Consider the following 24,518-nt stretch of genomic DNA (forward strand, 5'->3'; position numbering starts at 1 on the left):
TCCCTGTAGATACGCCACTGAACATCTTCTTGTGCTGTGTTTTCTAAATTGATGCCACGGACTGGATGCACACCAATCATTCGAGCAATAAGCCCAACGTTTCATGTCGCAGACAAGTTCCAGAATAGTTTCTCATTCATTGAATCTGTACAGTTATCTCATGCAATGTATTCTGGAGTTAATTTATCAAAAATCTAAGTGAATTCTTAAGTACTACCCGAAGGAATTTATATCCGCTTACACAATCAATTTGTTCATCCATTATGAGGAATATTTTAAATTCATTCATGTTTTTTGTTTGCATACTCAACATTAAGATTGTTTAGGAAGTGTTTAGTTGAAGAAAAATTGTTGTGATAATTTGCTAATCTAGAAATTTCCTGCCCATAATAAATGACTGTTACCATCATCAATCAATCAATCAATCAATCAATCAATCAATCAATCAATCAAAATATTGCTGCAGCTGGGAATATAGGCTCTTACAAAATTGATGATAGCACATAAAACATGAGCTTAAATAGTTTATTAATGGAGTTGTAACCAGTGACTGCCCTTGCAGGGGCACAGGGTTAAGACCCCCTCAGACAGGCAAAGCTCACAAGTTAAGTGTAAGCCACCACTTGTTGGACAAGTTTGTTATTTCTCTTTTTTAGTTCTTTGGGCATGAAAAAAACATTCTAAAACATCTCAGATCAGCTTAAAAAAAAAATGCCCAGATTCACTTTCTTAAATATATATTCCAGAGCCGCTACTGGTTATAACTCCATAAAAGCAGCTTTTTCATTCATTCAAGGCACTCTGTCAAGATTTTAATAATAATAATAAGTGTTAGTTGCATAGTGCAAAATACAGAGATTTTATAGCTGCAAGTGATTTAAGTATTTTGACAACTAAACATTGTCATATCGTTTTGTACATAAGGAACTTGTATTCTGAATTTTCAGCAAGGCTAGTAAATATAGAAGAGTATGAAACAGTCCAAATGAAGTGAGCCATTGTGACTCAATATTCCTGAAGATGAACAAACTAATGGTATTGGTAATGGTTGGAGATTTGTGTAGTGCATCATACATGATCTCTATGTGCTAGTGTTACCTTAATCGTCCAGTCCAGTCCTCTCGCTAGTTACGCCTAAGATTAGCATACGCCCAGCTTTTAATACGCCTGGCGTATCTCTCAGTTCTGAACGTGGTCTAAAGCCGTTTTCCACTAGGCGAATTTATTCGTACGAATGGAAAGCGTTGGTTTGCTTCCTAAGCTCTGACTGGTTGTGAATTTTTTTTTCGCTTCGCAAAAAGTAGAAGCTGAAGCAAAAATGCCAATAAAAACGTGAATGCGTGTGCGCATGAACCGACGCTTTCGATTCGCGCGAATAAATTCGCCTAGTGGAAATCCGGCTTGAGATACGGTGGCTTACATCAATTCAGAGTTCATACTCTCTTATATTAAACTTTATCAAATGTTAATAGAATATAAAAGATAAAGAAGTTTTTTTTCACAGAAAATAATTCTTTTCCCATTTGTTTTTTCCTTTAGGATTATGATTCCTTAAGAAAACCGGAATCCATCTCGGAATGGCTTGGAATGCTGGATTTACCACAGTACAGTCAGGATTTGATTCTCAACGGTTGGGATAGCATCGAATTTCTCAATACGCTAACGGACAATGATTTGACTATGGCGGGCATTACTAACGTATCTCATCGTGAACGTTTGTTGATGAGTATTGTATCTATGTCTCTTGGAAAATAACCTCCTCATTCCATTTTTAATTTCTCATTTGTTTTGTACATCGTCTGTTTCACGGTGACGCAGTGGCATATCTACGGGAGTTTGGGCCGCAGGTGCTCCTTTGCCCTCCCCCACCGATTAAATTAAAATTATATTTAAAAAAATTTCTCTATTTTGCAGGCTAATACCCCCTCACTTAATCAACAAACCCCACTTACCCTTTGCATCCTCATCAGGCGATACCCCAATCCCATATGGCATTATTCCTAGATATTATGCCACTCTCATGAAGTCCATCAGTAATTATGTAATTAAATAATAATGTCATACAGGATAAGACAAGTTTTAATTGCTGCTTCTTGAATAACCCTCGCATGAGTGTTGGGTGGGGAATAGGGACAATACATCCGTTATATGTCAGTACCAGCCAGCCAAAATATTTTGAATTGGACAAAAATTGAAAATCCATACTTTTTTTATCAAGAATTTATTATGTTCCTCAAATAGATTGCTGCATAAGAAATGTATAGGCCTATGTAATATAATTCTAAACTACTGTATAAAGTAGCATTTCAGTTCATCCCAAATAACGTGAACAATCTTATAAGCATCGCACCAAACAACGTGCCTCAGTGTTTTCTGTTATCAACAAACCATTAGTCAACATATTTCTCACCAAATTAAAAAAATACTCATATTGCACATGATGTATCCATATTTAACACTCCAAAAATTTGAAATGAGTGCTGCCCTCGAATTAGCACCTCACTAATGCATCCAAAATTGTTATAAGCGCTGCACGACAATTTGGATTTGGTGCGTTTAAAACCATTGCTTTTGATCTGATTTTTTGTCTCTTCTGTCCTGTTTTCCTATGTTTTTGCTGTCTGACACTTTGGTCACTTTCTGTGCTTGGATCTTATTAAAATTTTGTCCAAGCAAAGACCATATATCAAAGATGTTGTTTTCTTTTATGGAGGCGTTTATTCCAAATGAGCCTCTAGTTGGGGACATTTATTCAAAGCGGGGTGTGTTTTTTAAAATAAATATAATGTATGACTTTGTTTTTACTTTCTAATTTCATCATCAGCCCTATGCTCTGTTTTACAAACAGACATAGTAAGTCTAGTAATTTTATTCTTGATATGCTCAGCACAAATACACACGCTTTCACTGTGGTTCATCTTTAATGAAAAGAACTAATACTGAATTATTGTTCAATAAATATTATTTAATAGAATGTGTAAATTTTTATTGCATTTATTTGCCAGTTGGTAACTGAAATTAATTTAATGGCATATATAAAGTTCAGTTCTATCTGGCCTGCAAACTTATTTAGGTTTAACCTCCTTCGTATTGTCTTTAGCTTTCCACATCTCCCTTCACAGTTTATGTATGTAGCAGTTTTTTCCATTTATGTTATCGCTGCTAATTTTGCTGGTATTTATATTTAATATTCCGTTATCAGTAGTGGTGCCAGAGATTCACTAAGAGGTCAAAGGACGCAATCAGGGGGTTCATACCCACCTCAGCCCCATATATGCCTCTATAGATTCCCACAAAAGGCGCCCTCTGATTGTGAAACCACTTTTTAAAATGGCGTTCAACATAATGACTGACCTCTTCCTTGACGAATGTCCTGTGTCCCCTGACCCTTGTTGGCGCTGCCACTGGTTGTTACACATCCATGCTTGTAGCAAATGTGATTGTGTTTATGCCTTCAAATTTGTAGCGAGTCTTAAGCCAGGCACTCGCTGCGTTGTATGACTGTCGCACAAAGAATCCAGCTCTGCTTCCAGAGAGCGATAGACAACACAAAGCCGTCTGCCGATTGTCAGTCTGAACGGATCCTCATTAAAAAAGTAATCCATTGGGTCCGTGCTTTCGTCGTCGGATCACCGTGGCCCGCAGCGAGTACCCGGCTTTACACAATATACATTTTGTAGCATGTTTATACGGTGTGTGGAATTTGGCCAAATTTCTAAAGTTGTACATGCATATTTTTGTATTTTTTTTTAAGCTTTCTACTATATTATTAAAAATGTTTAGTCACATCATGTATACTCGTTGCAGCCGTATACTGTATTTGTAAATCTTATCAAGTTGTCCATCGACTAATTCAGATATACTCCGAATTTGTAGCTAGAATCTAGATTATCCTAGCAGTCAAAGGGGGCGGAGCAGGGGAACCTGTAGGAAAGCACCCAGGTCTGCCACTGGTATGGGACAAATAGCCTACATATTATATACAATTTTCACTGTATATCAGGTAAATGGAATTATGTACAATACAGTATGTTGTTTTATACAGGCTTGAATGAAAAAAAAAATGATGAATCAAACACAATTGGAGATGTGGTTTTATTTGCCCTTTGTTTATTTGCTCTTTGTCATCAATTTAAATTATATGCATTCAATTCCTGTTCTTAAATTATATAGAAATTAAGCAAGGTGCAACTTGTATGTGGTGTATTTTCATAAAATTTCAAGTGCCTCATAATTAGAGTTTGAAGTAATTTGTTCTACATATTAAGTATGATTAAACATTTTAATTACTAGTTAGGATCATCCAGAAAACAGTTGCAAAATAAATTTTAGCATGAAAATATGCAAATTACGGGATTCTCAAATGCCCTCTGCTATTGTGTACTTAATGCTATATTAGTCATCTCAAAATAATTGTACTTATAAACTTTATGATCGCCATCAGTATACTACACCAAACACATTTTGTACGTAGGAATTAATCATTGGCTTTAAAATATTTTATCAACATTCGTATTAAATCATTGTGACAAAATGAATTTAAAAAGTTTATTATATTTGCCATGTAAATACGACTGTACTTTAGAATGTAAAACATGACTACACAACTTGTGGTTTCATTTAATTTTGCAAGCTTTAACAGTTTATAAAAATCCTTTTTTAATACCCTGGAGATTACATATTATTATATAAAAAGTATTGTATAAAGATTTTTTGTTACTGTATGTATCTTAAATAAATGCGAACAATTTCTTAAGTTTTTTTTTTCTAGTGTTTGTTTAAGAAGTGCTTACTTATACCATCTCATCAGTGTAATGAAATAATTCATATTGAAGAGAGTACAGAAACTCCCTCTCTCCCATAAAATGGTTATTTTGGAATCATCAGTAAGAGACTACATTTTCAAACCCCCTTGCCTCTCCCCTAGCATGTCTTGTACTCGCACAAAAATAATGTGAAAACGAATGAAATGAACTCAATAGGTCTCATCATATAGAGTACATGAACAGAGCTCCTATAGGAGAGTGCTTCAATATCTTCAAATATTTTTAAAAAAGATTATTAAAAAATGTAGGCATTTGTAGGCCTATGTTATTAGCTCCGATGAGAAACACCTGGCTGATAGATCTTTTTTTAGCTCTACTGCCTCTAATATACTGCCCTCATCGGAGCTTTCGAGATTACAAGAAATTGTTTTTTAAAAGCAAGACTGATAAATGTCTGACCCACTTCCACTGGAAACATGAAACAGATGATTGTTATTCTGTATCATTAGGGGACACTATTATACAACCAATTTATCACAAATTGATAATGTTGTAAGTCAGATACTGTAGGCTCAGTACAGCATATCATAGCTGTTGACTACGGCTATAATAATACCTATGAGGATGCCGCTACAATGTAACATGGGGAACACTGGCATTTCAGAAATGTTTAACAGTTTGCTGCTCTGGACCATTTCTCTTAGTAAAAAAGCGCTAAACTGGAATCTCCAAATGTATAAATCAATCATTATTCGAGGGGTCCCAAGTTTGAAGAAGTCATTTCCGGGCAATCCGTTTTCTATGGCCTTTCTTAGCACATCTAATTTTGTTTTGCTGCTTATATGGTGATACCCATCGACACTGATTTCCGTGAGACACATGATAATAAGGGGTAATATAGTTAGTAATTAAAACATGCAGATTTATTGAATTTTTAGAAGGTGGGTTATATTCTGGGCCAAGTAATCTGGGTGCAGGAGGCCATCCCAATTTCCAGGTAAGTTGGGACCCCTGTTCAGTATTTGATGTAAATGAAGACACCCATTACAGCACTATCTGGTATTTAATTAAATGTCACTGATGTCAAAGTTCAGCTTGCACATGTTTTTTGCAACTCATTCAGTTTTGTCCTGGTGTAGCGAAGGCGATGGTGGGCCATCAGCGCATCTTTCTGCAGCAGATAACTGGAGCCTTCATGGGGCTGTCCACTTGCAACCTGTCCAAGGTAAGCAATTTGTTCAGTCAGTTTGCTTTCAACGTCTTTCAACATTTTTAGGAACTGCTTGGATTCATTTTCAGCATTTCGTTCACTTGGTTTATCCTTCGATAATTCTTGAACAGCCTGGCCTAAATTGAAAAACATGAAACTAGATTAAAACAAAAATGAAAATCATTTATTGATACAACTCAAAGACAAATAGGAATTACAAATAGGATTAATGATTATGATCACTCAAGCAGAAAATATAGCTTTATTATTTAAAAGTTCAACAACACAACTTGCCAATATCAAAACATTGAAAAAAAAATACAATATTATGCAGTATAAATAAAGATGTGGTATGTACAGAGGTAAGCCTAGGCCTACTTTTTGCATAAAAATATCAATTAATTGCTTATGAAAGGAAAGAATTTTCAAATAATGAAGCGGATATACTTATGTCGCCGTAAACAAATCAGTAAACGAAACAATTTCTCTTTGCAAGAAAATCTTTTTCTTCTTTTTTTGGCCTTATTAAACGAAACGTGTAGGCCTATTAAGTATTTTGTTATGGAATTTCATAGGCCTAGGCTTAGCCGCAGGTTCGCAGCCAAATGTACGGACAGACAGGCATAGCCTTTATAAAGCCTCTTTAGCTAGCAGGCTCTCTAGGCCTAGCTAAGGCCCTCCTTCTACCTAGGCTAGCTAGGGCCAGGCCTAGCTAGGTGCCTCGGCAAAAGGGCATAGGGCCTAGGCCTAGGCCGCCTAAGTAAAGGAAGTACAGGTAATAATATTTACCGGCGTGATGGACAATACTTGCTATGTCTTTTTCGATGCTAACTAACTTTTGTAGTCTTTCATATGACTCGTCCATGTTAAATTTAGCACAACTAGGCTAGTGAACCACGGTCGTCTATACCTCGACCAGAACCCTTAACAATTCAAAGACAATAGACATAACTTGTTCAAAAAAGTGACTACGTTTTTTTCACGAACACGACGGCGGTCATAACATGGCGGTCACAAATCACAATTACTGGAATATTCCATTAAAACAGAGGGCAATATTTGTAAACATTTCATGTACAGAAGCAATAACAGTTACAAACATAATACTGTATGCCTAGGCCTATTTAGGGAATTGGGATTAGGGATTGAAAATCAAAATAACGGTATATGTATAGGCAAATCAATATTTTGTGGTCCATCCAACGACATAAAATAATTTTATATTATTATTTGAACCTTGATAAAGAAATAAGGATAGGTCAAAATATAGGTTTTCTGCAGTATGTGTTTCTAAAGTCTATATACATGGTATTCGTTTCGTATATTCATTTATTGTCGTACTGAAACCAGTATTTAATCATTTGAAACATTTATTTCAACACACAGCAAAGCAACACGATTTCACTAATTTACTGAGACGATAACTACATACAAAAAGCACTTCATCAGTTTTAATGAAGTATTCAGCCTTTAAATTCGAAATGATGTGTAGTCCTAATAGCAATTAAAATATCATTTATTTTTTAAATTTTAGTTTGATGCGGAGAGAGGGGAAAATCACTCCCACTGTCGGACAGGCCTGACCCCCCCCCCCCCACCGCCCAGCCATCGTCCAACACCACGTAAAGTTCGTCAGACCAATTTTCCTTTACTTTATTTGAATTCCCATGCCTAATAGTGGTCTAAGCGCACAATTAATAGGACCATACTAACCATAAAAAAATCTTCCCATGAACTCTACAGGGATTTTATTGAAGGACACTGAACAGACTCTGCCAGGCTTGGTTTGTACCGAAACCCCTTGTCAGACTTGTCAGCAATTTTCTGGAGCCACCATTGATACAAACTGTGTACCTTTAAACTTATTAAAAAATATTCATGTCATTATTTCATCAAAACAGTGCTTTATTTTATTTGTTTCTTTTCAGTTTTTTATTAAATTGAAAACTTAACTCCTAAATCAGTCTGGGACCTAACTTTATAGGCGGGCTGCAGATAGTAGTATAATCAAGGAGGTATCTCCTTGGTATAATGATGTTAACTGGAAAATCTGATCAAAATGTATAGAAATAATTAGTATAATTTGTATAATAAACATAGTATTAACGAGAGTAAATAAAATATTATTATGTCATGTTACACCTCTTCTATTCATCTAATCCAAGGATGGAAAAAGTGTACCCCAATTCATAATCGTATATTCCAATAAATTGTAATAATTTCCCAGAACCAATAGCATGTCGGTTTAGACAAAATGCACTAGTAAACAGGGTGAGCGAGCTGTCCAATCATCGTTTACTTTATAAAGCTACATGGTTAACACAATACTCTGCGTTCAAAAATTCACAGCAAAGATAAAACACGTTCTGCTTTCGTAGGCTTTGAAATTCGTAGTCGAGAAATGTATGTAGCTATGCTTAGCAGATAAAGAAGTATTTACACCGTGTTTGTAAGGTAAGTAATTGAATATGAAGAGTGAGTTGTTTGATGCGTATATTATTTGACAAATTTATAGGTATTGCCCGGGCTGGCCTTCAATTTACAGCACAACAACCTCCTAACTTAGCTAGAGACACAGCAACACGACAGAGGCGGTTACTGTTCTGTAACCAAAATACAGGCCTAAATATAATTGGCGTACCTCCCTCTTGCTTCACCTTTTCGAAAATGTTTGCTTTAGTACTAATTACTGAATGATAAAAGGACATTTGTTTACACATTTATATTAAACAAATGAATGGATGATTCATTAACTCAGATTCTACTCGTGTAATCCACTGTCATCAGCAGGAGTACCAGCCAACCAAGCCCAACCCAAAACAAGTTGATTTTCTTCTCTCTAAACGCGAGTCCGTGATTACTCCGTCTATGATCTTTTCTCGTCGTCATTTCCAAATGTACTGTATTAGGCTAGGTCTGACCTCACAGTACAGGCTACATTTGTAGGTGTACTATTTAGGAGGTGTCTGGTCAAAAGTCCACCCAACCAATTCGAGCAAACCCAAATCGACTTAGGCCTAGTCCTACCCTAATGTGTTGAAAACAATAAAAATGACCAGCAATGCTCTAAGGAAACCATATCATGAATAAGCTAATAGTGCTAGGCCCTAGCCGTCAGACTGCGAGATTGGGTCTGTGCAAGGAATATATCCCCTACAAAAATGTATAAGTGGATATCATGAAGGCCAATTCACAATAGTTTGCAATTCTGCACACGTAAATGTTTTTCTTCTTTCTTTTTTTTTTTTTTAATTAAGTTGAGGCAAACTTTTTAATTTATCCCTTGTACAAATATAATCAGGGTGGCCTTTTTGTGATTACTTTAACCCTGTCTGTGGCTAGCATTTTACAAATGTATGCATCAGGGTGTGTGATGGTAGTGAATTCTAGAATTCAGCCTACATACAATACAAAAAATTATTGCTGACACTCGAACAATGATTTCCAAATATGTCATTGATTGGCAGCAGCGCAACAAAGGGTTTTTTTTCACCGCTTTATGGGTTTGGGATGGTATTTTATTTATTTTTTAAAATTTTAAACCATATTTTAAAGAGAGTGACCCTTCCATCTAAGCCACAGAGGTCAGCTGATGTTCAGGGACACTCTTTAGAAAAAATATAATACATGACAATTCAATACAATACAATAGATGTAGAATCAAAATAGCATTGGAGTACCAGCTGCTACTTGAGGATCTGATTCAACACTAGTCACTAGCGTAAGCTTGGTGGTCTAGTGGTTATTACACCAGGCTAGTTATCTGGAGATAGTGGGTTCGATTCCTTCCTGAATCACATGTAAGATTTTTTTTCTGCAAGTATTTGGGAACATACTGAGTATTCAGTACGATAACACATCAGGTAGGGTAAAACTTCACTTCTAGAGAATGCAAATAAGCATAAAATAAAAATTACAGACAAAATTTTATTCATAACAGTCAACTCTGTAGCTAAATAAATAAGACATTTTTGACCAGCATATTTAATCTCTCCCTACAATTTAGTATGAGTTCCGCAAGTACAACAGCTTCTGCTGGTGTTTCAACAACTGTAAGCAGTGTTTCTGTCGATGCCCTATCGCCTGAAAATATACTGAAAATAAATAAAGCAGATGGGCCGAAAGTGTTGGTGCAACCTGTCAACCCTCCGATGCCAGTAATCTCTCCCGAAGCATTAGGCATCGCAGGTCCTCCTCCTCGTGTTGCCAGTGTTCAGGTATTTCAGTTTATATTCACACTTGTTACCAACTTTTTTTTTGTTACTAGTTGCATGGTAATTAAAACAAAAAGACAGTAACCCTGAAAGCAGACATTTTAAAATTCAACGTATCAATCTATTTGATCATTTTCAGGAATACTAGTGCGAAATATTATCCATCCATACTGTATTTACAGAAAAAGCAGAAGTATTTAAAAACCAATCAGTCAAAACATTGTTGCCGCAAAATGTCTCTCTTTTACTGAGTAAAATCTCTTGTGTTATTTGAAACTAATTTGTAGATTCTCTGGTTTTCAGAATAATTGTTTTTTACACACATTTGGCGATTATGAGCCGTAATATGGCTCTGTCCAGATTATAAAATTTTCTTTGACAAAAAACTGTTGTATGCCCATATATATTGATGATGTGCCTATATGTCATCATTTGGACAGGGCCTAAAATGTTGGTTTTAATCAAATAAAAGAATAAACAAAAATATTTTTTTTAAGCCAATAAAAGAATTTAAATGACACTGATCCTACTTCTTCACATTTTTGTAATGAAAACAGTTTATAAGTCAGTAGAAAGTAAATAAACTTGTTTTGTGACTTATTGGAGGGTGATTACAATACTGTATAATACTTTACTGTATGCTTTAAATGAGTAATAGTATAGTAATAAAACTAATATTGTTGACAAGACAGTCAGGATGGTGATGATGATAATAATGTACTCAGCAGTAATATACATTAACACAATCAACCAACTGCAGTGGCAGATTCAGGAACTCAATATATGCCTAGTAGGCCTAAGTTAATTTTACGGATGGAGGGTCCTTTATTGCTGTAGCCCCACTATGGTTGGGGTGGAGTTACAAAATTGTATGTCTAAGGCACTTCCAAATGGCCAGAAATGGCACTCTCAGACTTAATTTTAAACATCATTTTCTCCCCCCCCCCCCAGTAGTGCCCTGGAATCCACATTAACTGATTTGTTTATTTTATTTCATTCAACTTTGCCTCAAAAAAAAAAAAAACCTTTTTATTTTGGCAATAATATTTTACTACCACTAATACTCTTGATATTCTTTTTTCCAGAAGGATTTGATACCCAATCAGAACCTGGCAGCTCTAAGCTATTTCCCATCGGCAGTAGCCAATGTCAAAGGTCAAGAGAAAACTATTATCGCTGGTTCTTGTAGTATTGCTGCAAGTAGTAGCACACCTGTCATAAGTTTACCGGTTCAAGTGGCAGCCAGTGTTAAACATTACCCCATTAGTACATCAGTACCTAGTAGTGTTGCCGTGCCATTCGTCAGCCAAGTACCACTTGCAAGCCATGACGTAGCTAAAGCAGGTAGAGCGCCACCTATAAGCCATCCACAACAGCCAAGCAAGCCTCAAGGTACAGTAACCACTATTTTTTTCAATATACTCTTTTTTTTTAATACACTACCCGTATCAGATTCCGAATTCATTTTATTTATGAAATAATTTTTGGAGGTTACGAATTTGATAACTTAGAAAGCGAACAAATTTGGTTGAATTTTTTTAGATAACTTGTTTAATGTTACCGATTGATAAGGAATTTTAAACATTTATTACTATAGAATCGAAAGCCAGCATTGGAAGCTTCCCATTAAGAGCCACCCAACCAGTTCAGACAATTGCCTCCACCACTTCACTGCAGACTAGTGCCATTACCACCCTGCCAAAGGTAAGATTTATTATTATTATTATTATTATTATTGTTCTGGGATATCAATTTATTATTATTATTATTATTATTAAATTATTATTATTATTATTTTTCTGGAGTATCAATTTATTATTATTATTATTATTAATAATAAATTATTATTATTATTATTATTGTTCTGGGGTATCATTTAGCAAGGGAAGAGAACACCATCACATTGTTCCCTGAGAAATATCTCCAAGAGTGTTTTCATTGGAATGCAATGCTAAACATATTTTTTAATTATCATTGTTGTAACTTATTAGTGTTGTTATTATGTTATGGATTGTTGTTATTATTGAACAATCAGTTACCTGTATTACACATAATTTGTTTTTAAAACTTTGTTTATTAGACAACAATCGCTCATGTGCCAATAAGAAGCTCTACAGCACCCCAAAGCACTCTCCAGAACATTCAAGATATCCACAGGTCAGTTGCAAATATTAATTGGTAGTCAGTAGTAAGAGGACTGATCAGATAAGTAGTTATTAATTGATCAGCTCATTGTTTTTAATAATTGTGCATGAAGCATGTGTGAGCATAATCACACAGTGATGTTGATTGTTGAACAAACTCTAGTAGACAGCCCTCTAATCCCCTCTATTGAAATAGCGCATTACCTTCAGGTTACAAAGCACTTTTTTTCATCTCTGCTCATCTGGTCCCTGTATGTTGAAGTGTTGCTGCCCTGTTGGAGAATTTGCAGCTACCCCACCAGTTATCCATTTACATTTCTGGGTTGAGAGAAGAAACGCAGATAAAGAGCCTTGCTCAACGACACAGTGAAATGAACAGCAAGTGATTGAAATCGCGACCCTTTACTCCAAACAACGCCACTTCCAACTGAAAGTCCACTACAGCTAAACACAGATGTATTGATTTTTTCAGTGACCATACATTAATAGTATGATATCCACTGGTTGTATCGATTGGATTCATATATTCATGATTGCTAATTATCCTAATAACCAATTAGTATTGCTTATTATTTACAAAGAATATTTTTGTATCTTTTGTTTCACTCGTAAATGTAGGCTACCACCACATGTTTACACACATACGTTGAAAGCATCAACTACCCCTCCCCCAGTGACAATCGAAAGCCGAAGTGAATCTAAGCTGACTCAAAAATTACATGGTAAAAGCGACCAAAAATTAGAAAGTTTCACAGAAAGCAAAGTTACCGGTAAAGGAGACGCCACTAAGTTGGATCCTAAATTGAATTGGCCGGTCTCCACAACCAAGACTTACGCACCAAAGCAGAATATGTTTGGAGTGCCGCGTAGTATTGTCACTTCTACTGCTATTCCAATAACGTATATAAATAAGCCAGTTCCAGCAAGAACCAACGCTACTACTCCAAGTGAGTATTGTGATTCTATTGGGTTTTTTTAAGATGTGTTGTCCTCAAAAAAATTATTTAAATCAGTTTTGAAATTAACTTGCACACTTTGAAATATCATAAAATTATCAACTTACCTGGTAAGTAATATTAAAGCACTTGTGGGACTAAAAGTACTTCCCCTTTGCATGTTTTCTAAATAAAGAGTTGCGGAATATTTGATCAAAGTCGTTGCTATCATTTTGGCTATTTTGGTGGTTAAAATTAAAATTATTAATATTTTAAATACACAAATTTCTATGTTGAGGTTGATCATTTTTATGTTACTCCAAACTGAGCCAGTTAATATCAAAATTTGATTTTGATTTTTTAATTTTTTGTTCTCAGTTTTTTGTTCTTTTTTTTTCAGGGTACGATACAAAAATAATCAATATTTTCTAATGTATTTTAAGGTATACTGTAGTAAAGTAATAAACTTGAAAAAAATATAAGTATTTGAATTGCCTATTTTAATAAATAAAAGAAAAATTTAAAAAGTGAATTACAGTATTACTCATTCAATCAAAATTTCAAAAATGGAAAAATTTCCTCACCAATATTGATACATAAAAAACACTGTTCCTATATATGTTCCTAGTGTTGCATTAACACTTAAATTGACTGGTAATAATTAATTTGAAGTTTTCTGTAATATATATATATATATATTTTTCTCTTCTCTTTAGTTGTAAAACCAGTTGTTGGACAACCAGTTACTTGTGCAGTTCCAAGTACAACAACATCAGTACCAATTCCAATTGGTGTTGCTTGTAAGTAATCTATTTCATCACCGTTGCCACCATCACCGTCATTGAAATTTTTATTGTCGTCATCTTCATATTGAAGAGACAGTGGTTTTAGCCCTTTGGCTTGTTTACTGTATCCTGGATATTTGCAATAATATTTAAAATAACAAGTAATATTTATCATCATCATAATAATCACCATTACCTTTATTTTATTATTGTAATTCATCATTAGACTTGGAGAATAAATATCTATTATCAAATATCTCCAGCCACAAATGTTATCTGAACATGATTCCTTCGTGCATGTTTCCTGTGTGCAGTTGCTCGTTTTTCTCATCCCTGATCATTTTTCTCATCTTCTTAATCGTCATATTCCTCATAATCTTTGATTATGTTCTTATTCTTGTCTGATTCTATAACACTTCGAATTTTCCATGCCTGGTTTAAAAATATGATTTGCAAATTAAAGTCTCGGTGATAATGCTAACAGACTGTATATAATTCCCTTATTTATATTGTTTATTTATTGTAATTAATATCATTATTAATATTTACTTGCAATACATTAACAATCAAGTGGATCACACACATTTTTTTTTTCTTCAGCTAAAATACTTCAGCAGACACCGGCACCACGACCCCATGCAAGCTTTCCGGACAGTCAGGCTATATTCTTAGCCAGTCATCGGCAGCCAGTCAGCAGCGTGACCACAGCAGTACCTGGCCACCCAAGCGTCACAATACCACATAACGTACATCAGTATTCTCCTTACTACTTCTATAGGGGTGATGGTACATGTAAGCTAACTTCTATACTGCTTGATATTTTATGGCGTAAAAACTGTGGTAATTGTAAAAATTAAGTTTCTCAAAGATGGCCAAGTATGTGAATGAACATTTTCAAGTATTTGTAATTTAATAGCTTACATAGGTATTCAGATTCTTTCTCCTTACAGTGTAGTATAAGTACATTCCTGAAATTCCATACCTTGATGGTTAAGATGCTTGCCTTCCAATCCCAGGTCCTGGGTTCAAATCCTGTGACAGCCTAGGATTCTAAGCCTCAGAATGTCACTTGTTTTATAAAGAATCGCATTATTTCATTTATTTAAGAGGTCCCCCGAATATCAGTTAAATTTTCACTTCACTGATTTAACCTGGTAGTAATTAATCAAAATTCATTTTTTTTTGCAAGGAGTGACTGATTTGTCAGTGCCACATATATTGTTACTTAATCTGATGTCAGCATATTTTTATCTTGCAAAAGATTATTTAAATGTATTTGTTCATTTCATCTTTCTACCATAATCATGCCACTGTGCACGATGAACCTAACATTTAAGACAAAACACATTTGTATTCAATGCTGGTTTGAATAACAATTTCAATAAGACACGGCTATAGCAATAACAAGGTATTTTTGCTTTTAGTTCCTAGGTACCAGTTCCAGGCGCCATATGTTGGACATAATAGTTTCACACCCATTACAAATGCAGCTGTAAGGCAGCAGTTGAATGGTGAGTTTTTGTACATACAGTAATTACTGGTTATCACCATCCATCATGTTGTTGTTTTTTTTCTTTGTTTCACAAACACTCTCATCAAGTTTTAGACTCTTGTTTACTAATCATTTGACAATTATCTTTCCCACAAATTATATATCTTTATTATATAATTGTTACAAATTAAAATTTCTAACAAGTGTGTTTCTTATGTGTTCTGTGATTTGTAACAGTGATGTTTAATAATACTTGTTTATTTCCTTTCAGTCAACCCGCAGGTATCGTTGCAAGCTCCGTCAAGTGCCGGAGCTGCAGCCACAGTTGCGGCAGTTGCACGTGCAGCTACAGTTGCAGGCGGCCCAGTCAGGCTGAATCCAATGGTTGCAGACTTGAGGACAACCGGTACTCCTTATACAATACCTTCTTTAGGTTCAGCTGATGGTAATTTCCTTAAACTTTATTTTTTGTCTTGTATTGTAATGCGTACCGGAGTAGCTCTGTATCGGGGGCACCTGTCCCCATTGTATGTAAGAGATCTCAATACCATTGTGTTAAAATGAAATAAATGACAATGATTGTAAATAAGGATGACGATGACTACTATGATAAACTAATACTAAGGATACCTCTGTTAATAAGAATATTACAGGAGGTACTACTACTACTAATAATTATTATTATTATTATGATTTAGAAGAGGTTTGGTGGAGTGGGAATCGTTTGGTTTCCAACCTCGAGGTCAGGGTTCAATCCCTCGCACTTTATCTACATTGTGTCAGTCTACCCAACTCTATCAATGGGTACCAGCAAACCTGCGATGAACTAGCGTCCCATTCTGGGGGTGTATTACACCATCATCCATTACAGAAACTGGGGATAAGCTTAATTTACTTATCATAATAAATATGATATTAATAGTACCTGTAAATATGATGAGGTCGTACTTAAAGGGATGTAAGTGTTTTTTTTTTATGCTCATTAATTATCTTCTGACTTCAAAAATATATATTTTCAAACTTTAGTATCACCCCAACAATTTTCAGGTGAACCGATACCAGGAACCATATACGCTGCTAATGCATCTGCAACGACGAATCAGTCCGTTACCACCCCTGGATCCTCACCTAGGCCTAGTATCCTGAGGAAACGGCACAATGATGGGTACGTTGCTATTGTTGTTATTATTGTTATGCTTTTCTACAATGTTTTTGCATCTTGTTAAACAGTGAATGCTATGATAGCTGACACATGTACAGGGAAGATTTCCCTTTGTTAGCTACCACCTCGTGTGAGGAAAATAAAATTATGAATTATGAGTTATGTAGTGGAGATATAGATTGGTGGTTAAAAGTTTGCCTTACAATCCCAGCGCAGTTATACAGTACTGGAATTTTATTAGGTTCCTCTTAATGTTTGGTAACTAATATAACTTAACAATTATTTTTTGTGAGATGTTAAACATTTTTAACCTGTGTTTTAATTTTAGTATTTTTTGGTTAATTTTAATCACATATTTGTTTATGATGTTTTATGTATTTTCCTAATCTTTTAATAGTTGGATGATTGTATTTTTGTATTTTCCTAATTAAAAAAATCTGTAAATGAATATTGCAACATCACTCTCTTTGTTTAGATATTTTTATTATCCTTATCATTATAGGAACATGTTTGTTTATTTTGATTTAATTTTAGAACTCCTGCTTCATTGCGTAAACCATTGTTCCAGACGACAGGAGGAAGTGGTCCTGCTAGTCCAAGTTCAAAGATTGATCAAAGGCAAACTGCCTCTCCAAAGCAAAGGTACTTCATCAACATTTTTTCAAAAGGAACACAAGAAAACACTTGCTAATGATACTAATAGTTATAAGTATAGTGTTTTATTTACATAATGCATGTTCCACAGACTGTCTTGTGCATTGCACAAAAAAAAAATTTTTTTTTATTTTTTTTTGCAGTGAATCGTTGTCAAGTAGTCAGCAATCAACAGAGAGCAATGTATCAGAATCAAATTCTGCTCAGTCTGTGTTGATTAAGATTAAACAAGAGAAGAAAGATGACTCAATATCGATGCTATCAGGTCTACCAGATTCCCTACATCTGCCAGAAAAAAACGAGGAGCCATCACCAAGGAAACGGCAACGTAAACAACAACACAAGTAAGAAAATATGATTCAGGTTTTTGTTGATACAGTTGTGATTTCAATTTCTTTTATTGTTACGAAAGCTATTGTGGCAAATATCTGCTTAGACAATTATGAGAGGACATAAAAAAAAAAAAGACACCAAAAAAACTGATTCGAATTACAATAACTATGATTCAAGGGTTAAGGACATTACTCTTCCAAAGTCCTAATGACCTGCATACCCTCATCTTAACTGAACAAATCATCAAGGGTATTGACGTGTGTCCACTAAAGTCCTATTGACCTGCGTACTTCATTCTAACCTATGTATCATGAGATAGGGACGTTACTTCAGTAAGGTCCTAATTACCCGCATGCCCCCACCCTAACCAGACTATGCATAAAGGGGTAGGGATATAACTCCACTACGATCCTAATTACCCCTGCATACCCTGTCCCTAACTGAGCTATAATAATTCCTAACGACCCTCATACCCAAATCATAACTGTACTATGTATTATAGGGTAAATGCAATATAAATTCCATTATATACTGATGAAGTATTTGTTGGAATGAGTTTGATGATGATGTTTTCTTTTCCTTGTAGAGTTGCTTCACAGCAAATGTTAGATGACAAGTCCACAGATGAAGAAACGGAAACAAAGAAAGATTCAACACCATCGAAAAAGGAGAAACTAGAAAAAAAACGTGAGTAGCTTGAATTTTACATGGTTTAAACACTCATTGGTACAAGCAAGATGGTATAAATTATCTTTGCTTCAAGCGATACCGTGTGAACAATCGATTTGGAATAAATCAACATTGATTACACAAACATGGTGTGAACCATTTTTGATGAAACACATGTAAAACCAATCATTTGTACAAGATAGACAAAACATATAAACCATCTTTTGTATTAAAATATATAACCCATCATTGGTACAAGCTTGTCCAAACAATTATTGGTTCAAAATTGTGTTAATCCATCATTAGTACTACATTATGTAAACCTTAAGCATTATTACGATGTTTTGAAAACATTGGTATATGATTTTTATAAATTAACATTTGTCAGAGATAATATAAACCATCAGTTGTAAAAGATACTGCCATCTCTCTTTTGTTGAGATGTGCCACACCCATGGTTTGCTAAATAGAGCTCATAATTATCATAATAATATTCCACAGAGCGAAAAATGAAGTTAGTTCAGTATATCAAACGGTCGTCATTGAAACTTCTGGATAGCTACCACCAAACATGGAAGCCAGCTCACAATCATTTCCAACGGTATTCGGATGTCAAGGCAAAAGGTTAGTGTTCTATCACCATTAATTAATCATTCATGTTTCAATTTTAAGTTATTCATGATCCTGATCATATGAGGCATGTTGTGGCAAAAATTGAATTTCAAGTTATTAGTATTTTCAGATACCTGAGTATCTGATCTTTAAAATGAGCGGTCATTCATTGAAATTGGACATTTCAAGCCTAAGTTATTGGAAAGTGAAAGTACAGTACTCTTAGAGTCAAGATAAACATGATTTTGAGTAATTGCCTTCCAAAGTTATTGTGCATACATTGTTTAATAGAATTAACTATCTAAATAACTTTAAATAAATTATTTGTGACCCCTTCCAGAACTAATACTCTGGGACATGATTAATAAGACATTAAACTGTTGATCAATAGTGAAAAAAAATTAGGATTTTTTTAGGCAATTTTTTGCTCTCCCATAATTATAGCTCATTTATTCAATACTGGCCTGTGCGACAACTTAACCATTTTGCCACGACATGCCTCATATATTGTAGATGCCCCCTGTGGTTGTATCATGTACTGTAGTAGTAATATCTAAGTATTGGAAGACAATCCCCTTTAATTGTGTTGATTATGTGGCTCTTTAAAGTGTGCATCTGACCAAAGACAGTAGGGTTCAAACACATGGGAAGCAGCTGCTGGACAGGGTGAGCCTGTCTGGAGTGTCAATCAAACTTAATTAACCAATCAGAACAAGTCCAAGAATATACACTTATCCCACAAACACAGGTTTTTCTCACTAATGCATGTGTTTAGCTATCGTGGGACTTAACAATAATAATACCTAAGGGGCCGCGCTTAGCAGAATGGTCCAATGAGTTAAAACCACTGCCCTATTGCTCATCTCAAACCCAGTCTGCAACTAAAGCCGGCCACTCACTCCGCCCAACGATCAGCAGCCGACGCAATATAATGCAGAATGCAATGCCACGGCACACGTGTAATGGATGGTTTTTAATGACGACCCGTTCAGACTGTCACCGGCCGTCAGCAGACTGCATCGCATAATATATCGCCGACGGGCGGAGTTGAATTCTTTGTACGACCTTGAGTGCCAAACTTAAGATAATAATCATATCCCAGGCTTACATAGTGCATCATACTAACAAGGCCTCTATGTGCTTTACAATACTACCCTGGTCATTGGATCGAGGCAGAATTCCATGTTGCATCAGGGATATGTTTGCAGTAAATCCTAAATGGTATACAGTAGAACCTCGTTTTTACGTACCCCAGTTATACGAACCCTCGGTTTTATGTACGCCTCGTATCGACGATGACGTCATCAAAAACCCCGAAAATATTCAAAACAAACAGCCCTTTTCAGAGCAACCATAAGTAAAAAGACTATAACAATAAACTATAACAATAAACAAACCATATTGCAACGTATTTTCATTAAACAGCAACGTTGATTGAGTCTAATACCGGGTTGTTATAATCTAAAACCACGTGAACTAAGTGAGATGAACAACTACCGATGGTGCTCAAAATAATTGCTGGACATCAAGACAGCTGTCTCTTATACACATCTAGATGTGTATAAGAGATATAAAGTGATGAATTAATACACTAGACACACGGTTTTATTTGAACACTTTATTATGACATCGTAAAGTGATGAATAAAAACACTAAACTCATGGTTTTATTCGTAGGCCTAGAGGCTTGTTGGTCTAGCCTAGCTAGGTAACATCGTTCGTTCATACATACTGTATGTATATTGAGCATTACGTACATATTAGGTCAAAGGTTACTACAAATTTAACCCAACTTCTATTTTACGAATCCCCCGATTTACGTACGCCTTCCGGTCCCGTACCGTACGTAAAATCGAGGTTCTACTGTATAATATTTAATGAATGTAACAAACTATATTGTGTATTGTTTTTGTATTTTTTGGTAAAAATATTTAAATATATACATATACTTACATTACATACTACACCAATTTTTACTTCATGTTCTGTATTTAATATTATTCACATAGATTATTATTTGGAAAGTAATTTTGTATTTCAAATTTTTCTTTTTTAGATGAAAAGAAAGCAGGAATTCATGAGATAGCCAATCAGAGAGGAATCCTTAAAAAGGCTGATGGATGGAAAATCAAACATGTTGGTCTACAGCTCACAGACATGGTGTGCTAAAGTTCTTCCTATGTTACTTTTTAAATAATAAATAGAAAATAATTATCCCTACACCCGCCCAGTTACCTGTTACATCCCACACACAGCTTGTTACCTCCCACACTCAATCTGGTACATCCCACACACAGCCTGTTACATCCTGCACACAGCCTGTTGCATCCTGCACAGCCTGTTATAATCCCACACACAACCTGTTACATCCCACACACAACCTGTTACATCTCACCCACACACAGCCTGTTACATCTCACACACAGCATGTTACATCTATAACCTGTTACATCCCACACACATCCTGTTACATCCCACACAGCCTGCTGCATCCCACACTCAGCCTGTTACATCCTCCTTACAGCCTGTTACATCCCTCACATCCTATTACATTTTACACACAGCCTGTTACATCCCATACGTAGCCTGTTACATCCTACACACAGCCTGATACATCCCACAAATAGACTGTTACATCCCGCACAGCCTGTTACATCCCACACACCGCCAGTACAGCGACACAGCCTGTTACATCTCACACACAGTCTGTTACATCTTCCATACAAAATGCTGTGTACAAATGCTATGTATTCAATGTAGAGGAAAATTTGCCTGGCCTCAACAAAACCCTTTTATACTGACCCACTCTGACCTGAAAATTATGCCATGATCCTTGTTGCAGTCACGCATTGTAAATGTGCAAATACAGTTATCATCCTTTCAACTGAACAAAACAATTTCTGATTGTCGTTTTAGATTGGTCAGGAACAAGAGGTGTATGAGCAAATGCAGGCAATCAAGGAAGGCATGAGCAGTCAACTTGGCGACGGTATCATCAAGACAGAAACCAATCGCATTTATGAGCTAATCCAGGTATACTCTAAAAATTGTTATTGTGTTTTGTTAGCATCATTGAATGAATTTAAATTACATTTTTAATATATTTCTACACTATTAAATTTTGTTACAAGTTGGCCATATTTTTTATGGTTAAACATCATCATGCCCATATTAGGCTTGCCATCCTGAAACCAGCATACTGTTGTTGTTGAGTAATTAGCATAAGAATGTGGCAGTATTGTTTTTTTTAGTACGGAGAAAACAGTACTTTTACTAATAACTTTGGCAATAGTAAGTCAATTCCAATAAATGACCTATCATTTTAAAGTGTATAATGTAGAGAATATGAATATATTTAAAAGTTAATTTTCCTGTTTTGGGCACTAATGTTGGTTTTGGCATACTCCCGATGGACAATTCACAGCCTCTAACTGAACTACTGAGAAACCACTGGCCCAATTAACCTATTTAACTACCACATAAATAATAACTTTTTAATAATATAATTATAATTATATTTAGATTAGAAACTTAGAAAAGATAAAAATAAAAAATATACAAAAAATGGTGACGAGTCGTTTTATAATATTAAAGTGATTGGTGGTGATAATGTTTTATAACTTATTGTGATTATCAGATTTCTCTTTGTATAATAAACAGCTTAATTTGAAACCAATATTCATTTTAACAGGGCAATATCCAGAGAAGTCAGTATGTCTTGGAACACATTGAAGAAACAAAGAGTATTATGGGAAGACTACTAGATCACAAACCAAAGGTTGTCAGTATCATCAAGAAACATGCCAATAAAAGACATGCGAAGAAGAAGCATGCTTCGTAGCACCATCAGCGTGATGCTTTATCTGAAAACATCGACACAACACCTGCTATGAAGTCTGCTACTTGGCACCATTAGCATTGCTGCTTTAAGAAGCAAACAAAACCCGCTAAGACGTTAGCATGCTACATAGCACACCATCAGCCTGCTACCTCAGCAAGAAACATGCCTAAAAGACTTGGTAAGAAGTAGCAATGGCACATAATGTCCATATGTTACTGCAGCAAGAAATGTGCAAACAAGACTGACACAGCAATGTTTGCGTGCTACTTCAGCAAGAAACACGCAAGCCAGTCCTGGTAAAAAATAGCATGGTACAATGCAGCATCGGCCTGCTACTTCAGCAAGAAAACTCAAAAATCTGACTTGCTAAAAAGTAGCATGTTACAGTGCAGTACCAGCTTGCTACTTCAGCAGGAAACATGCCTACAAAACTTAAGCAGTAGCAATGCCACATATCTTCTACTTCAGCAAGAAACACAAAAATCAAACTTGCTGAAAAAGTAGCATGCCACATAGCAACATCAGCCTGCTATTCCATGATCATGAAGGAAGGAAGGAAGCTGATATAAAATCATATTCTGAAGAATAATTAAATATCAAAAATTGAGTTATGTATGTATAATGCGAGGAGTGTGTAAATAGTTTGAGTTGAAACCTGCTTTCCATAAATCGCTACTCTCGCTACAGTGTTTTTACTGCAATTATTACGCTGCAAAGGCCCCTTGACTGGGCAATCAGCATCGATGAAAGCTTTTTATGGAAACTGGATGGACATCTTTTATATAATTTGCGTGCTTGGAATACTATGTAGTGTACTATATCAGCTGATTGTGTACAGGGAGTAAAAACGTGGTATGATATTTATTATAGAAATAGTGACATATAAGTACCACTTACTGTTAATTGACATTATTTTCAACTTGGTATCTTGTCTCTATTTTCTAAAAAGATAATGTTATGTTGACATGACAGTGAGTGTAAAGAAATTCACATTCAGAGAGTTAATTGATTTCGTCAATCAGGTATTATTTAACCTCATATTTGGCATTAAATTTACATATTGTTTCTCTTATCAGTTTTGTGAATTCGGCGAGTCGTACAATGTGATAAACATTTGTATTGAATCGTTGACACATAAAAATTGAGGGTAGCTGTTATATCTGTATATTTTGCATCAACAGCATCCTGACATTCTGTAATGTAGACAGATTATGAAATGTATTTTTGTTTGGTTAATTAAAGTTGCTGCAACTGCCATAAAAAGGTGAAAAATTACCAATACTGTATAAATATATTAGCACAATTAGTGTTTGGAAAAATATATTTAACACATTAATTATGAATATTTTATAGAAAAAAAAACATTTCTATTAATAGTAAACCATGTGATGTACAAAACATTTTTCTATTTGTGGAAAAGCAATTGCTTGTTAATGTTTATTTTTCTTTGTTTATTCTTTTGTAGTTGTATCAATACTGCCCTCAAACTCTTGGCAGTAACAATGCTAAATACCGTGTACTTTAAGTGATGTATAAGAGTGTATAGTTTTCAATAAAACTGATAAACTGTAGATTTTGCTTGAGTGTTTTTGTTCTTTGTGTGTGAAGCCATAACATGCAGTGTTGACGGTAGTCGAAGCTCTTGTCTGTGCGAAATAAACAATTTGTTGTGAGAAAATTCAATTCAATAATGACATTGATT

At 35.1% G+C, this 24,518-nt stretch overlaps 3 protein-coding genes across 10 annotated transcripts in view; 2 read left to right on the forward strand and 1 right to left on the reverse strand.

The window, feature by feature from the left end:
• LOC117106731 (phosphatidylinositol 3,4,5-trisphosphate 5-phosphatase 2A-like) overlaps positions 1-4,756 on the forward strand; it is a 37,477-nt gene extending 32,721 nt beyond the window's left edge. For 5 of the 7 annotated variants that reach the window (XM_033248162.1, XM_033248156.1, XM_033248167.1 and 2 more), the window contains exon 26: positions 1,540-4,756. In XM_033248162.1, the coding sequence (XP_033104053.1) occupies positions 1,540-1,755 (216 nt within the window). In that variant the 3' untranslated portion in view covers positions 1,756-4,756. The remainder of the gene's footprint in view (positions 1-1,539) is intronic. The other 2 variants (XM_033248192.1, XM_033248199.1) reach the window with 2 other exon arrangements.
• On the reverse strand, positions 4,094-6,993 carry LOC117106780 (mediator of RNA polymerase II transcription subunit 11-like). Its single transcript, XM_033248223.1, has 2 exons — positions 6,766-6,993; positions 4,094-6,113 (listed from the first exon to the last, which is right to left on the reverse strand). The coding sequence occupies exons 1-2, from the start codon at positions 6,839-6,841 to the stop codon at positions 5,857-5,859; spliced, it is 333 nt and encodes a 110-aa protein (XP_033104114.1). The 5' UTR covers positions 6,842-6,993; the 3' UTR covers positions 4,094-5,856.
• Positions 6,994-8,237: 1,244 nt separating this feature from the next.
• On the forward strand, positions 8,238-24,387 carry LOC117106788 (histone deacetylase complex subunit SAP130-like). Of its 2 annotated transcripts, none has more exons than XM_033248243.1 (18): positions 8,238-8,430; positions 9,983-10,193; positions 11,279-11,582; positions 11,788-11,894; positions 12,271-12,347; positions 12,953-13,281; positions 13,986-14,069; positions 14,655-14,846; positions 15,479-15,565; positions 15,818-15,991; positions 16,594-16,711; positions 17,243-17,350; positions 17,506-17,706; positions 18,282-18,382; positions 18,866-18,988; positions 21,032-21,135; positions 21,892-22,008; positions 22,667-24,387. In XM_033248243.1, the coding sequence occupies exons 2-18, from the start codon at positions 9,984-9,986 to the stop codon at positions 22,814-22,816; spliced, it is 2,586 nt and encodes an 861-aa protein (XP_033104134.1). In that variant the 5' UTR covers positions 8,238-8,430; position 9,983; the 3' UTR covers positions 22,817-24,387. The 2 variants fall into 2 exon arrangements, with proteins under 2 accessions (XP_033104134.1, XP_033104125.1); XM_033248234.1 differs by having other exon boundaries at positions 8,239-8,430; positions 11,276-11,582.
• Positions 24,388-24,518: the final 131 nt, after the last annotated feature.

Source organism: Anneissia japonica, unplaced genomic scaffold (assembly GCF_011630105.1).
Source record: "Anneissia japonica isolate Jap-2015-1 unplaced genomic scaffold, ASM1163010v1 scaffold142_len1259957_cov175, whole genome shotgun sequence".
Lineage (NCBI taxonomy): Eukaryota > Metazoa > Echinodermata > Crinoidea > Comatulida > Comatulidae > Anneissia > Anneissia japonica.

Coding starts and splice junctions, on each gene's coding strand:
- LOC117106788 (XM_033248234.1), top strand. CDS start 9,984: ATGAGTTCCGCAAGTACAACAGCTTCTGCTGGTGTTTCAACAACTGTA. Junction 15,992..16,593: donor TTCTTTAGGTTCAGCTGATG/GTAATTTCCTTA, acceptor AACAATTTTCAG/GTGAACCGATACCAGGAACC. Junction 18,989..21,031: donor TTCGGATGTCAAGGCAAAAG/GTTAGTGTTCTA, acceptor TTTCTTTTTTAG/ATGAAAAGAAAGCAGGAATT.
- LOC117106780 (XM_033248223.1), bottom strand. CDS start 6,841: ATGGACGAGTCATATGAAAGACTACAAAAGTTAGTTAGCATCGAAAAA. Junction 6,114..6,765: donor AAGTATTGTCCATCACGCCG/GTAAATATTATT, acceptor TTTTCAATTTAG/GCCAGGCTGTTCAAGAATTA.